The sequence below is a fragment of the Morus notabilis genome, unplaced genomic scaffold (assembly GCF_000414095.1).
Source record: "Morus notabilis unplaced genomic scaffold, ASM41409v2 Scaffold159, whole genome shotgun sequence".
Lineage (NCBI taxonomy): Eukaryota > Viridiplantae > Streptophyta > Magnoliopsida > Rosales > Moraceae > Morus > Morus notabilis.
This window is the reverse complement of record NW_010366170.1, coordinates 28,255-29,491: the sequence shown is the minus strand read 5'-3', so window position 1 is coordinate 29,491 and position 1,237 is coordinate 28,255. Positions and strand designations below refer to the sequence as shown.

The 1,237-nt window shown below is 43.2% G+C and overlaps 1 protein-coding gene across 1 annotated transcript; it reads left to right on the top strand.

The window, feature by feature from the left end:
* Positions 1–259: 259 nt before the first annotated feature.
* On the top strand, positions 260–1,203 carry LOC21395571. The gene has a single exon (XM_010109692.2). The coding sequence runs from the start codon at positions 382–384 to the stop codon at positions 1,132–1,134; it is 753 nt and encodes a 250-aa protein (XP_010107994.1). The 5' UTR covers positions 260–381; the 3' UTR covers positions 1,135–1,203.
* Positions 1,204–1,237: the final 34 nt, after the last annotated feature.

The following is a 1,237-nucleotide window of genomic DNA, read 5'->3' as shown; positions in this document are numbered from 1 at the left end:
TTTATTTTTATTTTTATTTTTTATTTTCCTTCTTGCATTAGGATTCAAAAGAAATTATGAAATAAAACACAGGTTAGTGATTACATATTGCATGCAATATTTATACAGTGGTAGAAAACCTTTTTGTCATTTAGTTCCCCAGGTGTCCATGTGATTTCTCCTATTTTCTAAACACAACCTTACCTCTCCGGTTTCGGCTTCACCAGACCATCTACTTATTATAATCTCACCGTCCAAAACCTTCACTAACAAAAGGTTAAAGTTAGTAGTCACACTAATAACATCTGCTTCCCTTTATAAACCACAAATCTCATGCATTTTCTCAGACACTTCACTAGCCAAGCACTCTTCTCTTCCTAAAAAAGAAAAGAAAAGAAAACCATGGTTTCTGTTGAAACAGTTCAAGCAACATCTAGATCCATTGAACCAACTTCCAGTCCAAGGATCTCCTTCTCTGCTGAATTCCTGGATGACACAAACTTCATCTCAATCAGTCCAAACTCTCCTCGCCAAAGACCGGAATTAGCAGCCGCAGAGGGCGATCAGAAGGCGCGCAATGCCGCGGAGTTTGAGTTCCTCTCGAGCAACCTGAGCAGCCACAACATGATAACTGCAGATGAGCTCTTCTTTGAAGGGAAGCTCCTTCCCTTCTGGCAGATGCAGCATGCAGAGAAGCTCAACAAGATCAGCCTCAAGATGAAAAATTCCGAGGAAGATGAGGAGGGAGAGGAGGAGGGAGAGGCTAACAAGGAAGAGACTAATAGTAGTAGAGTGAGTAGTTGGTTTGTTGATGATGACCCTTCTCCAAGGCCACCAAAGTGCACTGTTCTATGGAAGGAGCTGCTGAGGCTGAAGAAGCAGCGCGCCTCGACGTTGTCGCCTTCTTCCTCGTCCTCATCTTCGTCGTCCTCCGCCAGCTCGCTCGCTGACATAGCCTCGGCGGATGAAGGGCTCAAGGAAGGGTTGAGGCGTAGGGAGAAGCATGTGAAGGGGGTGAGGAAAGGCTTGGAGAGGACGAGATCAGCAACTATTAGAATAAGACCAATGATTAATGTGCCAATTTACACACACGTGAAGAGCAGCGCTGCATTGCCACCTTTGTTCCCTTTGAAGAAAGGAAAATTAGAGAGGTGAGGAGGGGGGAAAATGGTGATCTAGCTGATGAAAACTTTGTTGGATTTTCAGGGGTCTAAATCTGTTCATCTTTTTTTTTTCTTTTTTTTTTTTTTTTTTTTTT